Here is a 26,513-nt window from a genome sequence, read left to right as displayed (position 1 = left end):
CTGGAAACTTCTTAAAGTGACCATTTAACTGGCAGGCATTTGTTTTTGGGTATTTCAAAAAAGTTGCGTGTATAAAACTCATTAACTCATTAAAGAGGAACTTTCAAGTGGTATCTAGTATCTAGTATAAACCAATATCCTCTCGATCTGTAACACCTTCACATGTTTATCTGATCACAATGTCCGCAATGTTTATCTGATTGATGTTTATCTGATTTTCGTGATGTTTATCTGATTCTTATAGCAAACACTAAACCTCCGGATACGAGAGTCACTCCCAATTTAGACTGTCGAATATCATAACCCGAAAATCCATCATACCTTCGACTAAGACCACAAAGAGCAAAGTAGCAAAGCATACTACTTCCTTCATCGTTTCCATGGCAGTCCTCTAATGGAGATCTTGTACAGGAAGCCCATCCGTCCTCTGGATCCCGAGCAGCTAGCTGAACCCTGTGCTCACTGAGATGTGCGCCAGTGTTTACTGCTCGGCAAATGTTTCAGTTGCCTTTCTTGTAAACGAAACCCTTCTATGAATGTCAGTGTGTTCTCATTTTAATGCAGGCAAAGAGCAGAGCTAGCTGTTTCTTAACCACAAGCCACAACTCACAGGGGAGGGGAAGAGCAAGTGACCTGGGCTGCTGCGGGTGAGACCTAGGCTGCGGAAGTAAAGTTTAAGTTAGTCACACTCACAGACAGCTGATGGGAAAATTACTGTTACAATTCAAAATTACACAAAAGGTACTACAGTACCTTCATTCTCCAGTGTTATATGAGACTTCATGATGCTAATTAAATAAACAGAGAGTTCTACCAACCCAACAAGATTTTATTGTCTCTGTATGAAGAGACCAACTTTACTTCTTAGCAACACTTCAGTGTTGTGAGCAGTGGGACCTTTAATTGAAGTCTATCACTGCAGAGTTATTGGACGGCGGTATATATAGTCCATACAGTTAGCCTTAAACACAGAGGAAGCTGCCTAATTTTCCACAGAACAGCAAACTTAATGGAAATGGCAATTACCTAAACAGTGTCCCCTGAGCGCACCCCCCAGTCTTACTGCCCCCCTGTACTACCAGGAGTACCATTCTTTCATAATGCAAAGAGTTCATCAAAGACACATGCTCTAATTTGCCAGGTAACAACGCACTGTAACATTTCCCCTCCACATCCCAGATGCAGTGTTTCCACCACTGACCTCCCACATTCCCGTCTTCTGTGCTTTTCCGCATTAAACAAAGGCAAGGTTCTTATTTCAAAGGAGGTTCTCCTTCACAATGAGGGAGAGGCAAAAGATCTTGGTGATGATATGGACCACTGTGATCACCAGAGAAGAATGGTACACTTAGGTAATCCCACTTTCACACCCCACGTCCTCCATTATTCCTGCTGCTACAATCTCTGGCTAAATGAGCTGTATGACAGTGGTGTTCATTTCATTTGTATTGATGTTGGATGCAGAGTGAGTGGATAAAAGAGAGGTGACTGACATGTGACTTTCTTTAGCTGTAAATGGGTATGTGTGTGGATCTTGCCCTGGGACACTGCAGGCTGGAGATCCAATCCCTAAGCCTGTCTGTAAGTTAAATTTGTAGGTAATAACAACAATAATAATACAGTAAAAATAAAACTACATATAGCAGTATACTCTACCTCAAGCCAGCAAACAGCTGAAGCCGTGCAATGTTTTCATGATTACGCAGCCAAATCTTTGATATAATAAGTTTTATGGAAATCTATAAGTACGAGTTGTCTGTAAATCAGACCTTTGAGCACTGTGTGTGAGTGATAGTCTGTCTTACGCTAGCGCTGTGTGTGACTGATAGTCTGTCTCAGGCTAGCGCTGTGTGTGACTGATAGTTTGTCTCATGCTACTGCTGTGTGTCCAACCACTGAAATAGCTTTCATGATACCAGCAGGGGGGGTGGCATGGTGGTGCAGTGGTTAGCACTGTTGCCTCACACCTCTGGGACCTGGGTTCGAGTCTCCGCCCGGGTCACATGTGTGTGGAGTTTGCATGTTCTCCCCATGTCGTCGTGGGGTTTCCTCCGGGTACTCCAGCTTCCTCCTACAGTCCAAAAACATGCTGAGGCTAATTGGACTTGCTAAATTGCCCGTAGGTGTGCATGTATGCGTGAACGGTGTGTGAGTGTGCCCTGCGATGGGCTGGCCCCCCATCCTGGGTTGTTCCCTGCCTCATGCCCATTGCTTCCGGGATAGGCTTCAGACCCCCCGCGACCCAGTAGGATAAGCCGTTTGGAAAATGGGTGGATGGATGGATACCAACAGGCTCCTGTGTTGACTGAAGGACTTTGACCAGTGTTATATGACAAAACCATTATTACTTAGTGTAATATGTCAACGAATCCTTTTTGTATTCTAGGTAACCAATCTGTCCCTGTTTCAGAATGATGTTTAACCTTTAAAACCTTCCCTGTTTCAGACTATATCGGTGTCCTTCCCAATTTTGCAGTTAGTGGTATCTCAAAGACCTCCCCTTTTTTAGAATACTAGAAACGAGAGCTTCCCTGTCTTAGGGCTACTGGTTACTGGTAATCAGCAATGATCCCCAAGGGCTGGTATACTGGCACACACATGTTCTTTTTCTGCACTAAATGTTCGTCAAAGTCTCATGGAGAAAATCTACCCTATTGTCTTCACTCCAGTTTCAATAGTAAACAAAGTCTGCCCAAATACAGTGTTTTAACATAACTCCCACTGATATGGTCTTATTAATATTCTTGCTGTGACTGGGTCTGATAAATCAGGTAAGCAGAGAAAAGCTGAAAAAGTGCATGTGAAAATGTTTTACAACATGTAAAAAGTATCAGTAATTAGGACTAGGAAATATATAAGAAACAGGAATTAAACTTTGAAACCACAGACATACCCATTTCCCCAAAAATCTTAATTTAAGTCTCTTAAACTCATCCTATAATATAACTTAAAAATCAGTGTATGAGTACATACGCTGGTTCCTTACGTTGCCTATCAAAGCCATTTGATGTCTCGTCTTATACCTTTTATGTAAGGCAGTCATCATCTCTGTCTTAAACAAATACTGTTCGTAGCTGTGCCAGTTTCATTCCAAGTTTGATTCTTCATTTCTGATAAACTCCCACATGTTTAGCATAAAGTGTGACTTAATTCAGTAGGTACAGCTCATACCAAATTCCATGTGAAGTGTCATTACAAAAAAAATTATTGACCCAAATGCAAAGGTAAATTTTATTTCAACTTGTTTCCTTCCAAGTTTCAAGAGACTATGTTTGCGGTCAAAGTCATAAGTCTGCACTAGAACAGAAATGAGGAATCGCAGGTTGCAAGGAGGCTGTGTCTCGCTCTAACAGTTCAAACGCTTTCTGCAGCCCTGCTATAACCGCCAGCCATGAGCTCATACTTAGTTCAAAAAGCCCCTTACCTTTCTGTGATCCCCTGCATGTGCCCAGTCCGCCACCACTGACACTGACAAGTCCCAGCTCGTCAAGGTGCTATCTTGCGTCACCTCTGGGCATTTAATCTCTGCCAATATCCATGTTATTCAGCAGATCCAATGCTCATGCTCAGCTGCTTCCTTTGTCTTTCTCAGTGTAGAATCCCTGTATCTCCTTACTTCACTGAACCTCTAGCGGAGTAGGTGCTGCCTGTTAGCATGAATGACTTCAAACGGCATGTAGTTGTACATGAAGGATTCATCATAAAGGAAAGTGAGTCCATATTCTGGTAAATGATGGCTTTAACAAGCTCAAAAAATACATACACATATATATATTGCCTATTCACTTTGGTTAACTTAAAAGTAGTGGTTGTTCAGTGATGAGTGAACATGGAAAGATGGAAAGAGAAGATTATGGAGAAGGAAAGGAGCGGCTCAGGATCAGAAGCGTACCACACCATCTGTGAGACATGACGGAGGCAGCCTTGGCATGAACATACATCACTGCCAATGAAACTGGGTCAATGGTGTTTATTGGTGATGTGACTGTTGATAGAAGCAGCAGGAGAGATTTTGAAGTGTATAAGGCCGTATTTTCTGCCCAGACACAGCTAAATGCTGCAAGACTGATAAGAGTGTGTTACTCATTGTCATAGTCATGACCCAAAACATACTTGCAAAAGCAACCCAAGAGACTTTGAAGGGAAAGAGTAGTATTCTTCAATAGCCGAGTCAGTCTCCTGAACTCCACCTAAATGAATATGCATTTCACCTGCTGAAGGCAAAAGGTAGAAATAAGAAAATTAAAAATACCAACACACAAGTAGGAACCGAAGTCAGCTGCTTTTGAGCTCCTGAAAAGGGGGGGTGTATAGGAAAAGACTGCAATTCCTAAATGACTCAGACGACATTTGGGTAAACCCCTTGAATTGAAGATGAAAGTCTACATTACAATTCAGTCACGTCTTGATTCTTTCATTTCAAATCCACTATGTTGGCATAGAGAGCCAAAAGTATGACAATTGTGTCAATGTCCAAATACCTGAATGGACCTAAATGCCTATGACAGGGGTCTCTCTGTGCTTTCTAACCCATTCATAAGCCCATGACTATGAAAGTCAAAAAATGGATTTCTTAAATCTGTAAGCTCAGTAACTGCTGGGTTTTTTGTGTTTCCCAAATGTCTAATGATAACCAATTATCTTGCCCCGTTTACACGCTCACCTGTGTCTTGCCTTAATTTTGTGCCACGGCTCCTTATTTGGTTTCTGGTTGCTTCCATTTTCATTCCCACTCTCATTTCCTGTTTGGTGCTGAGTGCAGTGCTGCTTTTGTTCTCTTAAGCTTATTTTTGGTAATAAAAGCTCATGCTTGCATATCCCTTGTCCCGCAGACCTCTGCTCCCCATCCGGCTCTCACCACAAACATGGTTTCGGAGAGCAGGCTTGGGGGGGGGGGGGGGGGGGGGGGCACAGGGGACACCACTGCTGACTCCAGGGTTCAAATCCCACTACTGCTGTGTTTTACACATTCTCTTCTCTGGAAAGTCTGTTTTCTTCCTGCAGTAAACAAGTGGCTAGGCGCTGCAGCGTCTCTGAATCGCCCATTGTGTGTGTGCCTTGTGATGGGCTGAGTATTTCCCTGCCTTGTCCTCTCTGTCCTGGCACAGGCCCAAACAAAAGCTTCTTGCATATTTGTGGTACTACAGCTTCCAGATGCCGTTTCAAAAGCTGATTGTACTTGAGCCTCTAAATTAATGCTTGCAGCTCCCTCCTTCTCACAACGGATCATTCGGAAGGTTAATGACATCTCCATGCAATTTGTGGAGAGCAACTTGGCCTACGCATAAGCTTAAGTTATTCAGGGCCTCACCACTGAAGTGGCTGTTGCTTGTGCCTTGAAATTTTAAGTAGCATTCGTAATTTGATGCACACTTAATTAGCCATTATTAAAATTTAACAAAAGCGGTGACCAAGGCCTGAAACTGAATCACAGTTTCCAGCGCAGTCTGACCCTGGCCTCTTATCTCTGTGGTTCTCATTGCTGCTCATCTTAAGGCCTTGCAGATTTGTCTGTATCTGTCACTGCTGCTGCTGGGTTACAGACATCCTATGAAATCAGTCAGCTTCATCTTTGTCTTTCTTGTTCCTACAGACACATTGGAATTACTCCTACTCTGGTTATATGAAAATGTGCCATTTTGTGTTCCTCAGAAAAAAACTACTCTGTAAAGCTCAACAAACAATCAAGTATTATCTGGTAATGTTTTAGCATAACAACATATTACCTTTTTTGTTTGTTTTTGAACAATTCTTGAACACTATTTTATGAGAAACAACTTGCAAAAAATGTAAAACTAGCCTGTCCTTCGGTATGATTTTTCTACTTTTACTAGCTATTGAGGCCCAAAAAAAAAGGTATTATATACACAACTGTAAAATTATATGAAGAATCAAGTGTCCTTTCATTACTCATGAGTGTGAAATGTTGTTTAAAAAACTATTTAGTCAGGTCCCCAGGTTCTCATCAACCCTGTTACTTCTTATAAAAACAGCCCTTATGAGATAAAGGTCTGTTCTAAAAGTTGCATCATTTCCAGGCAGTTGCATCTTCCACCTGTTTTAAGTTGGTTGTGAAAAGACATGCAAGTGTTCTCTTCTTTGCAGGACAGGCTCATTGTGTCAACTCTGTTACCACAAAAGAATACAAAGTTAAAAAAGTGATTTAAAATGTGAAACGTACATATACAACAACATATAAGCCTCTCTTTAATCCACATCATGTGGTATGTCCTTTACTAGATTGCTAGTAATGGCCACTAATTACATTTTTTGTCAACCCTGTAACCCTAGAGTGGTAACAGTGTTGACAGAAAATATATACGTTTACATAAAGCAATGTTCTTATTAATGGCATTTACATTTTCGTATAATTACTCTCATACTGTAGTTTGATTGTATTTTACTGTATTCAGACTAACCCACCATACACCTACCTGGCTTAATTGGTTAAAGACATTCTAGTAAATAGTTATCTTGCTCTTTATCACGGCTGATACGAGTCATTTTCACCTGTCACCGGCACAGGCTATATACGGATGATTAAAAGTGCAAAGACACAATACTTCTTTTAAATGCTCCCCCCATTCACGGATTTCAGGTCATACGTGTCATGCCCCCCAGTTAACCTCGTGTGGAATCCCCGTGTTTACCAGCTGTTTTGAATTGTCTTTATTAGTCCTGTGTATTTAAGTCCACGTCAGAGTTTGTATCCCGAGTTCTGTCATTGTATTGTTATGGCGTTTCTCCTTTTATGCCTCTCCGTTCGCCCCTTAAATCCAGCCATTCTGTCTTTCGTCTGGTTCCCAGATCCGTTTGCTTCAACACGTGACAATACGCGTAAACTCTCTTTTTTATGTGGGTTATACAAATTTTATGTAGGTTATACACTTATTTGCTCCAGTGTAATTTGCATCCTGCTGTGTAATAACTGCAGCTGCCCCCCTATTGTATGTCTTGCCGCCACCCCAAACTTCAGTTGCTAAAATTGCAGTCACGATAACATCATAACATGGGTGTAATCTAGCTATTTAACTCGAACTATATACAATTTAATATTAAAGACATCTAAATTAAGCACAATAAAATGCAATTTGTTAGTGTTCTGCATTTTTAATTTACTTTTATATTACAGAGGAACTGCAATAAAACATTGCGGTACGGAGAGGCAGCGAATATGCAATAAGTAAATTTCTTTTTTACGTTTGTTTAGGCCAATATTTAACAAGACGTGCCCCTCATTTCGTAGAGCTACATACAATCGGCCTGTCTTTGTGATGAATCCTTCACATACATCTACATGCCGTTTGATTTCATTCATACCATTAGGCGAGTCAGCTGGCGGCAAGTGGTGTAAATAGGAGATTACTGTACCAGCCGCCTTCTGCTGGAGACAGGGGTCTCTCTGTGCTTTCTAACCCATTCATAAGCGCTAATTTGAAAATGGGCTAAATCCAGTGGGAAGCCGCCTAGAGAGCATCATTACCGCCCCTAGTTCAGAAATGGATAAAACAAATATTCTGCGGCGCCGAGGATTGCAGGTAAGGCGCGATCGGACTCCGATCATCGGAGATCACAAACTGACGACGGCCGGAACTGCTTCAGTTGTCGTCATCCAGTTTCGGTTGCAATAATTGTCTCGAAAATGTGCTCCACTAACACGATTCTTCTCGAATAAACAGGAAAGACTTTCGAATGTGCGGTCTGTCGTGCTGGAGAGATGCCGCCTCTTGATAAAATGCATCATGCATTCCTGTGGTAAATGCAGGTACCTTAGCTTTCGGGCGTGTGCATCGGAGTGTTGATCAATGTCGCTTTTGAAAAAGCTACTGCCAATGTTGCGAAAAGGTGTTTGCACTAGTGAACTCGAGACAGCGTATGAAAATCTAGGTGATATTTAGTCGTGTAACACCGGCAATTTCTTTATTACAATCATGAAAACCCTTTGGTTTTTATGAAATTGTTTTCCCTTTTCCCGTTGATATTAAACAGTATTATGCGCATAGGCGCTGCAATGATCTAAAATAGTGTTTCGATTTGGAAATTTGGATTATTCCATATTTTGAGTCATCCTAACACTGCATTCCGGCCTGTCATGAAGAAAGCAAGCCAGAAAGCTAGAGGCGGAACTCTTTATCAACCACGAGAGTAACAGGTTGAAAAGGGAAGCATGTGAACGTAGCCTTTGTGTTTTGCTGAGGCAGCACATCTACTGAGCACAGGATGCGCGCAACAAAAGAGAGACGAGGGGATTCAGCGCCGCATTCACAATCGCAACGTCAACAATTCCTACTTTTTGTTTTTCATGCTGCACAGCCATATCTACTTACTTTCCACACTTATAATGACAGATTTACAATAATTCACTAAAGTACAGCAATACCAAAGACGGCAAGTACCCTGCTGAGTAAGAGCTAGTGTGACACCATAGTAAAGTTTTGCATGTTAATGTCTATGTATTACAAAGGCCTTGTGAATTTGTAGCTAAACATAAAATGTGGATTTCATATCCATCTATAGACTGTGGGAATTTTTTGAGTAAAAACAGCTGTGTGGCATGAGCAGAAGAAAGGGAAGTGAATGTAGGCAGCTGGAGCTATAAAATCAAATTCGAGACTCAATGGACAAAATTATTTTAGTTCATTGTGCTAATAGCAGGGTAGTCATTCAATGGATTGATAGTAAAAAATAAATTTACTTTTCGAAATGGAAATGTTCAGTTACGTCAAATGTCTAAATAGACACTTGTTCAGTAAAAATATGGAGGGGTTGAAATAATATTAATCATGCATAATTAATAATAGTACACACAGCACCGCAAACCACTGTTCAGAGGGCTTAATCCTAACTACACTTCCGGCTTAATCCTAACTACACTTCCGGCTTAATCCTAACTACACTTCCAGCTTAATCCTAACTACACTGACCACCAATGTATTTTAGCAATATCCAATTAATGGTTACCCAGAAGGCACCCAGATATATGAATTTACACCACATACAGTTTATATGATAAGGACAGAACAGCAATCCCACAATACAACAATATGTTCTCACCTAAGGCCTAAGAGAAAACAACAATCTCATCATCGATCTACCCAATCCTAACCCTAACCCTAACCTTCATTATTCACCCACACAAAGCCACCAGATGAAAGCAGTGCAGCAACAGTTCTGGTCAGAACAAAACAGCCATTTTATAAAAAGCATGACATTTCCTAGTAGGGTACTGGAGCAGAGCCTTTAGATTGATTTTGTTCAGCACTGGATATGATTTCATCTGTAGACTGAGATTAAATCAGCATATGAGGAACAAGGGCTGAATTGCTAATTTACAAATATTCATATGTTGTCATGATACACTTGCAATGAACACCATGTGGCTCGCCAAGGGTAACAGTGCTGCCTAGAATGCTGTGCTGCCCCAAACCACCGCGTTACCACAACCATCACTGTCTTTCCTAAATCATTCACACTGTAACTGGTGTACCGTTTTATCTGGCATTTCACTTCATATTAAATAAGACGCTTTATAAAGCCATTTGTGCAGTTACAGGAATTCAGTTGCAGAGTAATTCTTGTGTGGGGATTTGGGTTGGAATGAAAGTAAAGTGAGACATTTAATAAAGACAGTTATATGGTTGGACATAAGGAGCATAATTCTGAGATTATTGAATATATTATTGCATATATAACGCAACAGTGAGATTTATAATTATAATTTTTCAATTTGGCTGGCTAAGAATGCATAGAGGACAAATACATATTTTTAAAAAGATGTTCTTTGTTGACCTTGTTTATTATTATTATTATTATTATCAGAAGTGAAAGACGTGCTTGTGAACTCAGCATGACATTGGTTAACGCGCAGATAAAAACTAAAATTTCACTGCGTCAGTGGTTAATGTCGTCAGTGTTATTTGAGAAACTGGACAATGCATCTAGTTTAATAAACGTTACTGCTATGCACTGCAACATTACAGTCTAGCATGTGCTTTGTTTGACTTTTATGACTTTATCGCCATCTGCTGGATACTCTTGGTATTTTTTGTATAATACAAACCCCAACCTTTAAACATTGCACATTATTTACATGGAATATAATTTAGAATATACACTCACTTGTCACTTTATTGGGTACACCTGTTCAACTGTTAATTGAAGCAATTGTTTAATTAGCCAATCACATGCAACACAGTGCATAAAATTATGCAGATAAGTACCAGAGCCTGGGGGGTGTTCCACAAAGCAGGATTTCTCGGTTAGCTGGGTTTAACTTAGTTAGAAGTCATGCTTGTCCAATAGAAATGCTCCTTACCTAAGCTCTTATTGGATAATCGTGAATTCAAGCTTAAGTTAAATCCAACAAGCTGAGAAATCCAGCTTTGAGGGATATTTTCTTGGCTTGCTTGAGACTCCTTAGGACCAGTTGAGCATCGTATGTCACAGCTTACTTGAGTGTTGTTGCTGACCATGTCCATCCCTTTATGACCACAGTGTACCCAGCTTCTAATGGCTACTTCTAGCAGGATGATGCCCCATGTCACAAAGCTCATATCATCTCAGATTGGTTTCTTGAACATGACAATGAGTTCACTGCGCTCAAATGGTCTCCACAGTCAGCAGACCTCAATCCAATAGAGCACATATGGGATGTGGTGGAAGAGGAGATTTACATCATGAAGGGGCAACTGACAAATCTGCAGTAACTGTGTGATGCTGTCATGTCAACATGGATCAAAGTCTGAGGAGCACCCTGCTGAATCTATGCCATGAAAAATTAATGAAAGCAAAAGGGGGTCCGACTGTGTCCGGCCTAGCAACGTGTACCTAATAAATTGGCCAGTGGGTGTATTTATTTAGAATATAAGCCGCATACACACACACACATACATGTAAAGAACGTATAATATTATGATTTATGACAATATTAATGTGGATAATGTTTCCTTTTAATTCCAGAAGGAGTTGAGTCTTCCACGAAGAGGCAATGTGTAAGTAATGGAGGAGATATTTGCTGCATTTGGATTCATTGCACTCAGACCACTCAGCTTGACTGTAGTTGAAGTTCTGGTGCTGATGCAGAATTTATTAAGAATTCAAATTGGGGCAGAAGGGATTTAAAATGGAGTTTTACTCAGAGTGTGGCATGTTTGGGGTGCAGCAGATGCACTGGTTGGTTTTTTAAGGACTAATTCATATTCACAGTCAAAATCCACTTCAGACAAATAACAGCATTATCATCATCAGTGATCAGGGAACATTCCTTGCCACATCCTACTTTGGTTGTCCCAAATCTTTGGAAGTGCCTTTTCCTTCATTATGGCTTTATGATTGCATTATTGATTAAGCTGGAAATCGTCATGGTGAACATAACACGTGTTTGTTATTGATCTGGTGCATGTCCAGTCACAGTGTTGTAGGACTGTGCCATTTTCTCAAGATCACCCACTACAGTGGTCTTCTGAATTTGGATGGTAGTGTTCACAGAAAGTCTTGTAATACTTGTAATACTGTGTCTGTGTGTCTCCTGGAGAGCTAGATGGGGTAGGCCAGTGGTTTAGTGATGTGTCGGTCGCGAACGAAACGGCTCTCGGAGCCAGCTCTTTGAAGTGAACAATCGGAGCCGGCTCCTGCCTGTGAGCCGGAGTCAGAGCCGCTTTTTTTATTTCTCAATTTTTTTTTCAAGCCGCACGGATTGGTCAACTACACGATGCGTGTCTGCTCTGAGCAGGAGGGGGAGGGGCGGTGATGCAGGGTGCGTTAGACTTGGGCTTTAAGTTTTAAGTCGCCTTGCTCTCGTGAGGTTTTTGTACCATGTGACATGGTCACGCGTGGTGACGTTTTGCAGCGCCGGCTGAAGTCGGACAAAAAAAATCTAACCATGATGCATTGCGTTGGGACCAGAATGCATTGCTTTAAGCCAGCGCTGCAAACGGCTGTGTGAAGTCGAACGCACCCATAGACAAATACAGCAATCCCAGGCACAGACAGAGAAACAAGAGGGAAGGAGACACGCGTGACAAAATGAGTGACTGCAGGAAACGGAGTGAAATTTGGCTACATTTCAATTACATTGATAATACAAAAGCTCATAAAATCTCATATCGAACAGGCTCTAGAAATAACATGCATCGGCACCTGAGAACTGTACATCCATCAGTGCAGTGGGAAGAAAAAAGACAAGCAAGTGAACCTGCTACTAATGAAAGTGACAGTTTGTCTACTGCAACTGTTGAAAGTGCCAGTTTGTCAGTGTCTACACCGTCATCCAGTACAGCACCACAACCACCTAGACCTACAACCTAGAGCTCTGTGAGACAGTTTGTGCAAAAAGCTATGACTCCAGTAAAACAGAACACAATTGATGAGGAATTGGCTAAAATGATTGCATGTAATTTCCAACCATAGTAATTCATTTCACTAATAATTTTACATTATTTTTGGTAATAAATTCATTTAAACACCAAATAAAATCTGAAGAGCCACTTGGGAGTCGAAAGTGCCGGCTCTTTTAAGTGAGCTGAGCCATAAGAGCCGGCTCTCTTAAAAGAGCCGGAATTCCCATCACTACAGTAGTTCTCAAACTCGGCCCTCGGGACCCACTGCCCTGCTTGTTTTCCAGTTATCCCTGCCCCACACACTGCTGATTACCTGGATCAGGTGTGTTCAGTCAATCAGAAGCTGAAAGACAGCTGGGACTTGTGTGTGGGGCAGGGATGGCTGGAAAAGAAGCAGGGCAGTGGGGCCCGAGGACCGAGTTTGAGAACCACTGGGGTTTGCGAAAAAACAATCCCCATGGGGATGGATACAGCGTGATCCTTCATTGTAAATAGTCATTGTAAGTATCTCTCCGGTCACCATGGTTACTGGGATATCTGCAGTATTCCCCTCATTGCTGTGATACCGAGGAAGATTGCCAGACCAAACTGTTAAAGAAGTCGCTGGAGGTGCAGGTCACATGAACACATGGTCAAAAGGCAATATCTAGCATAGGCTTACTGTAACTCCAGATCTGTCTGTATTTTCTACTGCCTATAATATTTACACATGATATATGTCTGCACAGGGTGGGCCTGTGGGCTGCACTACCTCACACCTTCAGGGTTAGGTATTCTCACCCCTGCTGTGTGTGTGTGTTTGAATTATGTTTATATTACATTGTGGGGACCAAACATACTCCACAATGTGATAAAAACCTGTTGTTTTGACGTTATGGGACCATTTTTCAGGTCCCCACAAAGATCTGTGAATGCAATCAAAAGACAAAAAAATGCCAAAAGTCTTGTATTTGTTTGGTTACTTATGAGTACGTTTAGGGCTGGGTAGGGGTTAAGGTTGTAATGTTGGGATTACAGTTTTCCCCAGAGAAATGAATGGCGAGTCCCCACAAAGATATAATTACAAACCTGTATATGTGTCTGTGTGTGTGTGTATGTGTCTCTATGTCTGTCTGTCTGTCTGTATGTGTCTGTGTGTCTCTGTGTCTGCCTGTGTGTGTATGTGTCTCTGTCTGTGTGTGTGTGTCTGTGTCTCTTTGTCTGCCTGTGTGTGTATGTGTCTCTGTCTGTGTGTGTGTGTCTGTGTCTCTGTGTCTGCCTGTGTGTGTATGTGTCTCTGTGTCTGTGTGTCTTTGTCTGTCTGTGTGTGTGTGTGTGTGTGTGTATGTGTCTCTTTGTCTGTGTGTGTGTGTATGTGTCTCTATGTCTGTCTGTCTGTCTGTATGTGTCTGTGTGTCTCTGTGTCTGCCTGTGTGTGTATGTGTCTCTGTCTGTGTGTGTGTGTCTGTGTCTCTTTGTCTGCCTGTGTGTGTATGTGTCTCTGTCTGTGTGTGTGTCTGTGTCTCTGTGTCTGCCTGTGTGTGTATGTGTCTCTGTGTCTGTGTGTCTTTGTCTGTCTGTCTGTGTGTGTGTGTGTGTGTATGTGTCTCTTTGTCTGTGTGTGTGTGTGTGTATGTGTCTCTATGTCTGTCTGTGTGTGTGTGTGTATGTGTGTGTTTCTGTGTGGTTTTGTATATACTACATTGTGGGACCCAATGTAAGGGTTAGGGTTGGCATAGTTAAGATGTTGATTGGGAAAGCGAGGGCGAGATTGAAACCCCCAGACCAGGAGGTGTGAGCCGATGCCACAAGCCGCCAGGCCGCCTTTGCTGTATCCCTATCACTCGCTGTGGTGCTGCTGAAAAGGCCACACCAGCTTCACTCTCACTCAGAGCTTGTGAGGAAGTCGCCATTGGTCCCCAGTGAAAAGCAACAAAAACTGAATATATTTGTGTAACAAGCCATGTGAGGCTTACAGACGCAGTAATCTGGAGAAACGGATTCTTCTACCTTTATTTTGATGCCGCCGTGGGTATTGGAGAAGCGTGGACACCCTGGCAGATTTGAGGAGGCAGCACTTCACAGGGGCTGGGCCTGTTCAGTATGGTCGCCATTTGAGTACTTTTATAAGCAAGAAAATGTCATATCTTTGATTCATCAAAGAAACCTCCTCTAGCAGTTGCAACAGCAGAGAAAATTCAAAGCATTCATTCCACAAGGGACATTAAATACTGCTCTATTTAATGGGATGAACAAGTTAACTAGTGCATTTAAAGTTAAAGGATGGCCTAGAATTTGACTAAGCCATCACCACACAGCCAGTCACTAGGGTGTCAGACTGTTAGAATCTTTCCATCTCATAAAGGAAACTTGTTTTATTTCAGTTATACTTATTTTTTTATCATTTATAATTGTTCAGTCAACTTTCTAATGCTTTTCATGAATAAAAAAACTGCAGATTATGAAATAAATGGATAAGTGGCAAAAACTGTGACTGGTATGTACATATAGTGCAGAAGAGACAAAGTGAAAAGACGGCACACATAGTAAACAAGTAAACAAATGAAAAGGCGAACAGGTGGTTCTAAATTGTGTGTGATTGTGTAGCTCTTATTGTTGCTTTAATTCATAGCATTACCCTGTGTTGTAGTATCCCGATGCATTTAAACAAATGTGAAAAAATATAGGCATCCCTGAGACAGGAGCTTAGGCGTGCAGCTTTTAGCTTAGCCTCACTCAGGAACATCTCTCTCCAAAGTCCCGGTATCCAAGGCAGGCTTCTGGATGCGGCACGGCGCAGCGTAGGATTGCGCTTTGTGTCTTAGCAACCACTGCAAACGGCTGTAAATCTCCTTAACAACCAATTGTGTCTTATCATTATGGCAAAAATTCTGCTTACACGCAGAGTAACTGAACTCTATATTGGCATTTTACTCAAGGGCTTTTTACTGAAATAAAAACACCATCACAGCGCAGAATTGTATTACTGTTTCTGTAATAATAATTATTCTATCATATATGTTAATTAATTTATGGGAAAGACATAGTTCCCAAATCAAAGATTTTGAATGCTTAGACACACAAATGTATTTATCATTGACCGTTCTAGGGTCCATTTGGGGGGGGGGGGGGGGTTCAGCTTCCCTATTTTGTTTTTGTCTGAACCCACCTAAAACAATTATTCTGAAACCATCAAAAAACATTTAACCATTTAATTTTTTTTCGAATATATTTCGTACCCCCCGCTCGGATTATTTTTTATCGTGGGACCCCCCCCCAACCCCACACGCTCGGCAGACTTTTAAATGTGGGGATACCCAGTGGTGGGCTGTGGGGAGTGTCCCGTATTTATTCAGGGACCGGGGTCAAATCCTATAATCGCCCTTGCATTCTAACAGCTGAAATATCCACCACTTACTCATGTTTTATAATGCTAAACTGATTCGGCACTACGCCTCCTGCTGGGCGAGCTGCTACTTAAACATCAATCAAAACTACTGGAGAAATATGCTAGAATTTCTGCGCAGAATATGTGACAGAATTACAGAATTTACATTGTGTTGGTAAAGATTAAATTTCAGCATTAATGAATTTGCCAGGTATTGCAATGATTTGCCTCGAGATTACAGTCCAACAACGAAAAAGTCACAAAACAACACAACAAAGCTTAAGTGGAAGTCTACCGTGGTGTTTTAATTAGTTTCACTTCAGCCAGTAACAAGAACTGTCCAAAAAATCTAATTAAATTGGTTAGATCTCACCACGGTTGAGAAGGTGACATGTAACCCTGACGTGACATCACGTGTAGATTCAGCCATTAGTGTAATTATGTTGTAATTAAAATGCTTATGCGTCTCGCTTCACTGATGCATGTCTTCGGCCGACATCTGCAGCCGCCTCCTAAACGGTCACATGGGTGCGATGACTACGCGCTGCCGGTGAATTAGCCTCAGCGGATCCTCGATCTGTGCGCCTGCTATTTGTTTTCCTCCCTCCCCCGTAACAGGAGCGATCCCTTCGCGCGAACGTGTTCGATACCCGCATCTGCTGTGCACTTCTGCTCGCGCGCGTTCACGGGGCTGAGGGCGAGGGGCGATACCCCAGACCTAAGAGCCCGAGGCTTGTTCGTTTTTAGATTTTAAACCAAGATGACAAGCGACTGTTATCTCTGTTGCTGGAAGATACTCGAGGGGCGAGTACGTTTTACTAAATAAGGTTGCCGGCCAGGAGAGCACTGCCTCGCCAAAGATGAAATCAAGGAGAGAGAAACTCAAAATCCCATCCCTTACTCTGGAGTAAGTTGGCCGGTTTTCGTCAGTGTTTTTGGAAAGGAAAACGGGGGGGGGGGGGGGGGGTGTTCGAGAACTGCTTTTATTTGTATGATGAATTGGTAACAAAAAGGACGGGGAGTCGTGCGGACGCGGCCGCTGATTGAATGTACTACCCCTTTGGGAGTACATATATATTCATATATGTATATATATTCAGTATATATTCATAATTTATAATGCTATTAATATTAAAGGCATATTTCATTTAATGGCAGGAGGATGCTAATTGACAACACAATGTTTTTAATAGCAGTGTGCCATAGAATTCTGAATTAGCCAGTTAGTCACGGCAGGTTCCGCGTATTTCGCAAAGCGACGAGCGCTTCTCTCCGCGTATGCGGCCGCACTGACTCACTGATGTCTGTGAAGGATGCCCGCAGAAATCACGGCTTCCTCTGAAATAGCTGCCGCCCACCGTCCGCGTACCTTTACATGCCGCATGTGTCACTCGTTCTGCCCAGGCTGTCCCCACCGTAAACTGCACGCATCACGTCGCTATTACATACCTCCGTTTAGTCACCAGTTCAACACGAAAATAACTTTTTGCTGTATGCTGCTTATACTCTGTTCTAACTACTCAGGTGTGAGGAGATCTTTACAGGCATAGATGACCATCTTTCCTCAGTTACTGTCATATCTATTAGGAAAGGTTAGGGACCATCTTGTTTTTGTGTCTTTCTTTGTGATGGTTATTTTGACACTAAAGGTGGTCTTGGTGACACCACAGACTTAAAGGTAAGGTTACCGTGTGACTGACTCTCCCTTGATATACCATGATGGGTTCTTACGGAATCACTGCTGATCCATAAAAGCACATGCTCCCCACCATACACAAACCGGTGTTAATCAGACACTTACGCTTATTTTATACAGCTCAAAGTACCAATTAGAAAATACAGCTAAATGAACTTCTCCTATACTGTTAAACTAATTACCATGAAATTTGGTATCCACGTAAGTTGGATGGAGCTGTTTGGGCAATACTATGAACATGTGTGAACCAGCATTTTAGTTTCAAAATATCAATCACTTCAAATGGAATTTATCAGACTCTTGTAGTTTGTGACACCAATTTACTATATGATAGCATAGGAAGAGACTGGTCTCGGATTGTATGTGGGAAGAAATAATCTGCAGCTAAGGGCACTTTTATGGTAATTATGACAATAATTAATGTTCATGACCTTGCTAAGTATAAAGCTTTAACCAAACTGCATTTTTATTGCTAAAAATTGGCTTCCTTTTCCGGTAGACAGTGTATTTGAATTGAGGCTGAGTGTTTTGATTTGTGACAGCCATTAATTAGGACAGGTAACCCTTCTGTGTCCAGGAGACCATCTCCGCTTTAGGGAGGAGGTATGAGAAGGACAGGTAACCCTTCTGTGTCCAGGAGACCATCTCCGCTTTAGGGAGGAGGTATGAGAATAGCAGGCCTCAGTTTTACAAGTCAGTTTTAAAAATATATTCCACATGCCTCACTAAATTGACTCATGAATTTGTTCATTGGTTACAAAAACACATGATGACATTATGGCTATTTTGGCTGTAATGCTGAATTCAGAATTGCAGGGATGTGGCACTGAGTACCGTTGTATTTGTAATGATTAACACACCAAACTGAATTTGGGTGACTCAGCTCCCTGCTCGGTGCTGTTTTTTGTGTCTCTGAGGACTTAGTAAGCGTAAACTTAAAATTACTATGCTGTACTTACATCCATCCAGCCATCTTCCATGCTGGGGAGAATCGTGTTCAGCCATGAGCCTGGATCACAAGGCATATCGAACAGGGCCACCCTGGATGAAACATAAAAGTGAAAAAAATTATATATCCATATTTTTTAAATTAAGATTTAAATAAGCAGGCTAATTATTTTATTCTAATTCAATTTTATTTGTGTAGTGCATTTTCATATCACATTGCCTCAACACACTTTACATTATCCCTGCCCAAAGCCCCCAGTGTGCAAGCCAGAGGCAACAGTGGCAAAGAAAAACTCCCTAGTAGGAAGAAACCTTGGGAGGAACCAGACTCAAAGGGGGAGCCCAACCTCCAGGCGCCAGCAGAGGAAGTCAAATGAACAAGATGAGAAAATCCTGATACACGGTTCAAATTTTAAGATTGGAGTCTAAATGCAGAGGACAGGCAGGTGATGGCAGACAGGTGTTGGCGCTGTTTCTGGTGGCAGGATGGACAGTGATACAGCAGCAGGGCAGGCAGGAGAGACAACAGGCTACATTTTCCCTGAAAAGGCTACGGACTGGAAGGGGTTAATTCAGACTGCAGAATACAGGGATCTGTTTTCCTGAGATGAGTCTGCTTTGGCCAGCTCCTTCCATTTCTATGACAACACCTTCATCTCACTGCCGTAGGCGGCGCTCGAAGACGCGCTGATGCTCTGAACACCACAGACTGCTCTGTGAGGCTGGCAGTGGGGCTTGGAGGCTGGCAGTACATGAGAATGTGCCAGGCGTAATTAGCAGAGCTCTCCTTTCTGCATCAGTAACACACGCATGTCATCCAACTGGACCTGACGCTTTTAGACACAAGGAGGAACATAGTGTTAAAATAATATTGACATGAAGGAATTCAAATGCTACACAGATCTGTGATTAATTCTTAACCTCTTTTATGTGTGGCCGTCCAGTGCACCCCAGCCAGCTATTGAAGTGTGGCATTTAGCAGGAGGGTTATTCCTAATTCCCCTGTTCCTTTACAATAATACAGGAGTGTCAGTTTTCCGGGGGGGAATTATGTGGTTGTGGCTGTTTATGTACACCTACACTTCGCCACTCCATCATTCAAGCCATAAAATGATGAAGTGTGCTGTTGTCTCTCCCAGTAAACATGACCCTAGCGCAAAGGTCAGCACCATGACTAATTCTGATGGAGATTTCAATTGCAATGCATTTTTTATTACAGGACATGATATTTAAAAATGTAAATGACATAGTTTTTTCCCCTCAATCATAACATTTTGCCAGGGATAGACATGAGTCTGGTTTGTCCATGTATGGGCAGGTTAACTATCCTTGCCTTAGTGTGCACAACTTAATATTATACTTGCGCAAGACTTTTCAAATGAATCATATATGCAATGTTCATTCCAGGGTACTGGGGTAAAATCCATGACAGAAATGTTCTTGCCCCAGAAATTCCAATTCAGTGGAGCATTTGTGTTGGGATGCATTTCCTCTGAATCAAAGCTTGACCTTGATTACGCACTGCAACATTTTGACACGTGATAGTCAATATGAAAAACTGAAGGATAGGCTGATGTGCTTTGATTTGTGACAGCCATTAATGTCCTATATGTCAATAGGCCTGATATTTTGACTGGCAAGTGTGAGGCCCACTCACAAGACCTTTAGGCCCAGGAAACTTATGTATGGAACATAATTTCCATTTGCAGAATAATGTCAGCAATCTTACGCATAGGAGAGAGATAAAGAAAAAACGGAATAAAATGACAGAAAGTGCATGTAGTGTTTTTAGGTCACCAAAATAATTGGGAAGTGGGCTTCACAACTGACTCTTGTTAGGCAGGTGGATTTGTTGGAATCGGTAACACAAGAGAGTCCTTAACATGTGGGCTCAGTTCAAAGCCTCACATTTGCCTTTGGGATCTGATTGCTGATTTCTGGCAGCATGAGGACTAACGAAGTGCTAGTTGGCTGGCAAACATGAAGCAGACACAAGATCTGAGAATAACTCAACATGGGACACAGCAGAAGCACGGAGCATCATCTGTGTGGTGCATCATTAGGCAGGAAGAATGGACCAGTGACAATAGCAAATGAGTTGGTGGAACTCAGCCAAACCTCTGGATCCACAGGAAATGAAATGCCGTTGAGAACAGGATAAAAGATCGGGAATACTCAGAGGTTGTGTTCACTGAATATTTTCCATCATTGATGGAATATTTTTAACAATGACAGAAAAATCTGAAGCCATCAGTCATTTTGACAGATTTGAACAGTGAGGGCAATCTACTGTAACTTCAAGTAATTCACACCCCTGTCCAGTTGGCAGTGAGCCTACATATTAATTAGCTACTGCCTAGCCTCTTTTATGTCACGTGCATAGCCTCATTGTCTTATGCTGATAAACTTGCTGACTGGTTGACCGCATACGCCTGTGCTTAATTGGAAGTTATGTAGAAGTGCTGGGAAAGGAGACAGAAGTAGACGCACGAAAGTTGAGCAGATGTAGTTGTTTTTACATTTAATGTACATTTTACATTTTAAGTTACATTTAATGCATTAATAAATAGTTTTTTACTTGCGTCTCCATATTTCTGCAATGGAAAATTTGCTGATCATTTTTTCTCTAATATCCAGTACCGCTTATTAGCGAAATAACATTACATCGTTTTTTTATTCTGTGGAAAACTAGTGATCGATCTGCTGGGCAGATTTCACACTGAATTATAAATATTTTGTGGATTGTATAAATGAAAGTGTCCTGTTTTGAACGGGATCACAAAACAGCAAATAACTAACAAAATGACTTGCTCGTCCTCCATTGTTATTGCAATGGGGTTGTAGTTTCCTAAGAAATTCTGTGTGAAGTTTAAGCCATGAGCTTTTTGCATCACCCGTGTTAAAGGTCACGGTTCCTGAACTGAAGTTCCTAGAGACATACTGTTCAACCTCATTTTTACATTTTGTTTCAAGCGTTTTTGAGGCATTTTGCCATTCAATTTGAATATCATCCAGGAAAGTATACGCAAGTGGCAAATGCTTAAAATGCCCCACAATTTTCCCCCACTGGCAACGTCAGTTACACTTCATTGCGACAGCAGTCACCCCTGTATCGCAAGCTGGTAGCAAGTGCATACAACAACCTAAGCTAGCGAATCCCAAATCAGCCATTGCTTTTTTCATATTACTCGTGTTGTCTCGCAGAGTTTTGCCAAGTGGCTCCTCAATGATTCCAGACCTATTTGACGGATCGGGTATCGGCCATACGTGACCTACTCATGTCCGATACCTACTTATTTAGTTTTTGGCAGTCTCTAAAAAGATAGCTCATGTTTTGTGTTAAATCTATTTGCACAATCAATCTTACTACAGCAGTCATCACATATCAAAAACAATGCATGTATGATTGCTTAAAGTGAGCTGAAGTGGGAATATATCCTAATATCTTGGTAATACTTTACTTGATGGGGCACAAGTAATGAAGTATTATGCTATTAATTATGTATTAATCAATCAATCAATCGAAAACTAAGTCTTACATACCTATCTCATGTTAACTCTTCATTAATGAAGTGTGAAGCATGTGGTATCTCAAGTAGTTACTGTATTTTTTACTATTCTGTAAACCTTTGTTTAGTAGAAGTAACTACTAAGGAACTGCTGAAAGAATGACTAAAACAAGTGAAATACTGATCTCATTTTTGTTGATCATCAATGGATTGTGATGCATCTTTTTGTGAAGTAGCAACTTTATTTGTTCATGATTTGTACTTCAGTGGTAACTGAGTTATTACTAAGTAATTATGGCCTGTCAAGTAAAGTGTTACCAATATCTTTGATAATTAAAAGACTATGCACAAAACGTAAGGTTCGAATCAAACAAATTTTTACCAGAGAGCCAGGTGAGTCAGTAGCCATTTGAACAGTTACATTTTTGATGTTTTTTTGTTAATAACTGTTGTTTAACTGTATCTTATGGTAACCACCATGAACTGTCTAGATAACCTGCGTCATCATAAATATATCTCTATACAGCTCCTTTCATCTTATTAATAAATGGTGATGGTAGTTTGAAGCATAAACAGAGAGTGAAATGTGGAAACGTGTAATTTACATAATTGCAAGTTCTGAAGCTATTATGTGAAAAAGCAAAGGACCAGAGGTGTTGTAAGTAATGTCTCCACAATGCGGGTGTAAAGATACACCATGTTTGAGCGGGGCAGGGAACAGAGAGGTGGTGCCACATGCACACACAATAAACGCACTGACGCATGTGAACGTGTCTTGCCTTACAGTTTGTCACCTACTTGCCAAAGCCCAACTCTGCTGAGTCCGTGCAGCCCCTGCAGTCCATTACAAAGCCTGCACCCCTGGAGGTAAGGTGGGCAGACTCCCCAATGAGTGCTCCAGGCAAAGGAATTTCAGGCAAAAGTATTGGGACACCAAGCCATTACACCTACAGAAACTTTTGTGACACCCGATTATAAATCCATAGGCATTAATATGGAGTTGGTCCCCCCTCTGCAGCTATAACAGTCGTCACTCTTCTGTGAATGCTTTCCACAAGATTTTGGAGTATGTCTGTGGGAATCTTTATACATTCATCCAGAAGAGCATCTGTGAGGTTGGACCTGAAGGCCTGACTCATAATTTGTTCTAGTTCATCCCAAAGGTGTTCAATGGAGTTGAAGTCAGGGCTCTGTGTGGGCCAGTCAAGTTCTTCCACACACTTTTAAGTCTTGGGAGACTTCTTAGAGTAATGCAATTAGCATCCAATAATAAATAATAACTTGAAAGAAAATTGGTGTCAAATTTTAAATGTATAAATATAAATTCAGGGTTAATAGCGATTAAATTTTATATTGTAACAAATACAAAATAACTTTATGCTGTGCACCTTATAATGAATATTAAGTATAGCATCCAAACTCGACTGTTTTTGTGGTTCTGGAAAATCAATCATATCTAACTTCCCAATGCATTTGCTTGTTGCTTGGCAACTCCAAGGATAGCAACATGGTTCAATACAAAGTCAGCACCCAAACATGCATGTCAATAATGCAGATTGGAATATACTGGATATTCCTAAACACTGCATTGGGTGTATGAGTTTTGTTTTAGTGGATATTTAGGCTATATTGACAGTCATGTGGGTTAATATGAAAACCAATGCAATCTATACAAAGTGACCTTTATTTGATATCAAATAGGGTGACATGGTGGCACGGTGGTTAGCACTGCTGCCCCAGAGCTCTCAGAGCAGGGGTTCGAGACTCTGCCATGACTCTATGTGTGTGGAGTTTGCATGTTCTCCACGTGTTATCGAAAATGATGCTGAGCTTCATCTGAGTTACCATTTTGCCTGTAGGTGTGCATGTGAATGGTGTGTAAGTGTGCCTTGCTGTGGGTTGGTGCCACATCCTGGGTTGTTCCCTGTTGGTTAGACTATACTGTACTAAGCAGAAGGAAGAAGTCTGCAGTGCAATGTTATGACTAAAATAATATGGTCACTGCAATGATATTTTAAGAATTTGTTTGGTGATGTTGAACCATTCACATAAAATATATTTTTCAGTCGAGAAGCAATTCTTAACGAAGTCTTTCCTAAAATATTATTCAAAGTGTTTCTCAATGTCCTTAGCACTGATCATTTTATATTACATAAATACGTACTGCAGAGCGTGACTCATTTTGTAACTTTTTATGTTGGACGGGTCCGCATTATTATTTCACTGTAGCTCACTGCTTGAGTATACATACTGCACATATTGTATAACAGTACACGTCGTTAATAAAATTGTGAAGCAGTACAATTTTTATACTACTGAACCAGGTATAGGTCTCTGCAGGCTGGAATAGCGGGTAGCTCCCACTACTGCAGAGAACGCATCTACAAACTGGCAGTGAAGGAGCATTTAAAACAATCGTACTCATCTCATTAATTACTTTATTAAAAGCAGTCGACAGCTAGGCTATATATAAAGTCAGGTGGTTTATAAAAGTTAGATACGCGAGGGGGTAGTATGCAGTGACTTCACGGTTGGCTTCGCCCCCGTATTAACCACATTCCGCGAGCGCCCCCTCGTGTCCAATTGCTTTAGAATGAGCTGAAATGTAAAGTTACGAAATCAAAGTGAGCTATTTTATGTAACATGCCATTCTGGACTTTAGTGTGGCTATGAAATTAAACGAGACTGTTATTTTTAAAAGTATAATTTGTCAAATCATAAACGCCAAGTAATAGTTCTAGTATTTTAAAAAGTTTATCAATTAAGCAGTATTCAAATTTACTTTAACAATGTGAAACATTGCAGAACAAGGGTCTTGCTATTTTCGAAATTCTTCATTTGGAAATCCCTCTTTGGAAAGTTGTATTGAGTTTGTTGACCGCAGATATTTATCAAATGCGGTCGGTTATAAACTAGGCGTAAGTTACTACACACCTAACTTCCTATTCGAAGCAAACTGCTACAGAAAAATCGAGTTGCGTGGTTTTTTTCTGAACACAAATAACTAAATAATAAAATGTAAACGTCTTAGACCGAGCTGCATATTTGACCTCACAGCGTCGCAGGCGGTGATGTCAGGTTACATTTTTTAAGGTTCGTGCCGACAGGGAGCGATAATGAACCCACCCCTGTACTTTGTCTCGGTGGTATCGTCCGAACACGTGATCACCCCACAGGCATCTCGGTGAGCGGCTTGGGCTGAACGCGAGCGCCCCGCTGTGACGCCCAGCCAGAGCGCACGGAGGGGCTTCATTCAGGCTGCCAGTATGGGCTGCAATGTTTCCCGTATCTCTGCTTTTCCTACTTCTAGGGGACGCTGGTTGCCGGGGGAAATTTCCGAGAGATGATGCCAGAAGTTTTCCACTCGACGTGAACTTCTGCCAAGGGGAATGACGTTTGATCGCTCGTACGCTGGTTTTTAACTCGACAGTAAACACAAAGAGGCTCTGCCATGGCGTTGGGACGTTCTGCCCGGAGTTCATACAGTCTCCACCCGCTTCTTTTGTCAAACAATTTGAGAATCTCTTGTTAGGAAACTTAGCCGTTATCCGGCGCTTTAAGTCACCAACCATGTCCGACCCAAGTTACTGGACCGCGTTACCAAGCTACAAATCTCATTTTGTAACGGGGGCGATGCTTAAGCGATCAAAAAGGTAACGTTTTCGTTCACTGCCTACTTGTGTGTTAAATACTTTTCACAAAAGTCTCTGGTAAAAAAAAGAACAACTTGGATCACCAGGAGGTTGCGTATGCGGTACGTGATCGTTTTATGTTAGCTAGTAACACTAATGTTGTTTTACTGTCTTACCTGGAGTTGGATTTAGTATTGAAATATAACACTAAGCTACTAACTGCTGATATCCCCGCTACTGGCTAACGTGTAGCTGTCTGCTGCAGAACAGTGATTCGATCCGGCTAGTCGTACTATAACCATATTAAACTGTAGAACAACTATTTGGCTGTGTTTCCTTACTTTGTTTGAGGGGAGTTTATTCCGCTTTAATACAGTCTCCGTCCAGCCGTTGTGCTGAGAGGAGCTTCCCGCTTTGTTTGTGTGTCGCGGAACCGAAGGAGTGCGGCCGTCTCGGCGCGTGGCACTGAGGACAGCTTCCCGCTTTGTTTGTGTCGCGCGGAGCCAGGGGAGAGCGGCCGTCGCGTCGTGTGCCCATGGGCACCGTGTTGCCTTGGTAGCGAATGTCCCCCTCTAGGGCGCTGCCATCAATATGAAAAAGTTGGTTTGTGTTTAAAATGCTCGGCTGAACACTGACTCCTTGCAGTGGCATGATGATTATTTGATCAGAGGTCTTGATCTTGGATGTTCTGTAAGTTAAAATCAGCAATGGAAAGAAATTGTCACTGTATGTACGGGCCCATATTTCGTAAACGTACTGTGCGGTTGATATGAAAGTTATAACTTAAAAAAAACTTGAGTGTCTGTTTTTCTTTTGCAAATCAGTTCATCTCCGTACTGTCCGTTTTGTGCTCGTTTGTCCATTCGTCGTTGCCACCCACCCACACGCACAGCTAACTGGGTTAGACCTCGCGGTATTGTTTTTTTTGTCGTTCAATACGTCTGTCTTGGTATTTAATTCCTCTTACGTGGTGATTTGTACTATAGCATGGTGTGTGAACTTGTCAATTGCAATGGTCAACCC

The 26,513-nt window shown here is 41.6% G+C and overlaps 2 protein-coding genes across 9 annotated transcripts in view; one reads left to right on the top strand and one right to left on the bottom strand.

Moving 5' to 3' along the window:
* Nucleotides 1-25,961, bottom strand: part of il12rb1 (interleukin 12 receptor subunit beta 1) — a 33,498-nt gene extending 7,537 nt beyond the window's left edge. The window contains exons 1-2 of one of the 4 annotated variants that reach the window (XM_048976356.1): nucleotides 25,832-25,961; nucleotides 18,361-18,442 (exon numbers count right to left, since the gene is read on the bottom strand). In XM_048976356.1, coding sequence (XP_048832313.1) covers nucleotides 18,361-18,374 — 14 coding nt within the window. In that variant the 5' untranslated portion in view covers nucleotides 18,375-18,442; nucleotides 25,832-25,961. Of the gene's footprint in view, nucleotides 1-321; nucleotides 4,824-18,360; nucleotides 18,443-25,831 lie in introns of those variants that run through there. The other 3 variants (XM_048976354.1, XM_048976355.1, XM_048976353.1) reach the window with 3 other exon arrangements.
* Nucleotides 7,367-26,513, top strand: part of LOC125708655 (microtubule-associated serine/threonine-protein kinase 3-like) — a 37,146-nt gene continuing 17,999 nt past the window's right edge. Inside the window, exons 1-3 of one of the 5 annotated variants that reach the window (XM_048976348.1) lie at nucleotides 7,367-7,538; nucleotides 10,960-10,991; nucleotides 22,645-22,725. In XM_048976348.1, the coding sequence (XP_048832305.1) occupies nucleotides 7,500-7,538; nucleotides 10,960-10,991; nucleotides 22,645-22,725 (152 nt within the window). In that variant the 5' untranslated portion in view covers nucleotides 7,367-7,499. The other 4 variants (XM_048976351.1, XM_048976349.1, XM_048976350.1 and 1 more) reach the window with 4 other exon arrangements.

Source organism: Brienomyrus brachyistius, chromosome 15, assembly GCF_023856365.1.
Source record: "Brienomyrus brachyistius isolate T26 chromosome 15, BBRACH_0.4, whole genome shotgun sequence".
NCBI classification, from domain to species: domain Eukaryota; kingdom Metazoa; phylum Chordata; class Actinopteri; order Osteoglossiformes; family Mormyridae; genus Brienomyrus; species Brienomyrus brachyistius.
The sequence above is the reverse complement of the archived record's forward strand: the minus strand, read 5'-3'. Positions and strand labels throughout refer to the sequence as shown.